This window comes from Apteryx rowi, unplaced genomic scaffold, assembly GCF_003343035.1.
Source record: "Apteryx rowi isolate R43461 unplaced genomic scaffold, aptRow1 scaffold_16, whole genome shotgun sequence".
Lineage (NCBI taxonomy): Eukaryota > Metazoa > Chordata > Aves > Apterygiformes > Apterygidae > Apteryx > Apteryx rowi.
This window is the reverse complement of record NW_020447863.1, coordinates 45,194-46,230: the sequence shown is the minus strand read 5'-3', so window position 1 is coordinate 46,230 and position 1,037 is coordinate 45,194. Positions and strand designations below refer to the sequence as shown.

Below are 1,037 nucleotides of genomic sequence, written 5' to 3'. Positions count from 1 at the left end.
AGCCGGGCTGGGGAAGGGGGGCGGAAACAGAGGGAGCCCGGTTAAACAGCTCCGGGAGGGGGGAAAAGACGCCGGCGGCCGCGGCGCAGCCGGCGGGCGGGTCCGGGCCGGGACCGAGACCGGGGCGCCCCGGGCCGGGCCGCCGCCGGTGGGCCGGGGCCCGGCTCTCACGTGGCGCCAGCACCGGCCCCGGGAAGTCCGCAGCAAAGAAACCCCCGAGCGGACACAAAGAGGATCATTTAAATAGGTGCTTCGGGTTTTTGTTGGTGCTTGCTTATTTTTTCTTTTTTGTGTGTTTTTTTTTTTTTCCTCTCTCTCTCTCTCATCTCTGCAAAAATAAAGTCCCAAGATCTTAGATTTTTTTTTCTTTATTGTACAATTTATAAAACACTAGCGTGGCTCTGCCCTCCCGCCTCCCCTGCGCACCCCCCCGCCCCCCCCCGCCGCCCCTCCCCCCCCCCCCCCCCGCCTTTGTCTCAGGGTCCCCCCCGGAGCCGGGGTCCCCCAGATCGCGCCCCGCTCCGCCCCGCTCCTCTCTAAAACGCGACGATGGCCCGAGTCCAGGCTCCCAGGCTCGCCAGCGCCTGCTTGCTGCACAGCTGCCCGTTGAGGGGCTGCTCCGAGTCCGCCTGCTGCCGGCTCACCAGCCCCGTGAAACCGGAGCCGAAGATGGAGATCAAGTTGGAGATGTTGGAAGAGTCCTGCGGGTGCTCCGCGCTGTACTCCTCGAAGCGGGCGCGCTTGGTGCACGGGGCGAAGGGGGGGCCGCCCGCCACCCCGCCTCCCCCCGGCTCCCCTTCCTCCACCCCCTCCTCTTCCTCCTGCCCCGGGTAATACTTGCGCTTGGTGCCCGGCGCGGGCGGCGGGGAGGCGAGCCCCGGTGCCGGCTGGCAGCAGCAGGGACACTGCGAGCAGCAGTCCTGGTGCAAGTACCCGTTCTCCACCGTGGTCACGACGTGAGTGTCCAAATCCAGCACGGTGGTGCGGCTGCTACAGTGCGGCGCCCCGCCGCTGGCGAAGTCACAGCCGGCGGCGTA

General features: G+C 67.1%; 1 protein-coding gene across 1 annotated transcript; it reads right to left on the bottom strand.

Annotated features, from left to right (window-relative positions):
* Positions 1–319: 319 nt before the first annotated feature.
* On the bottom strand, positions 320–1,037 carry IER5L (immediate early response 5 like; the record flags this gene model as incomplete). Its single annotated transcript, XM_026059654.1, has 1 exon — positions 320–1,037. A coding segment is annotated over one exon (501 nt), but the record flags the coding sequence as incomplete, so codon positions are not given.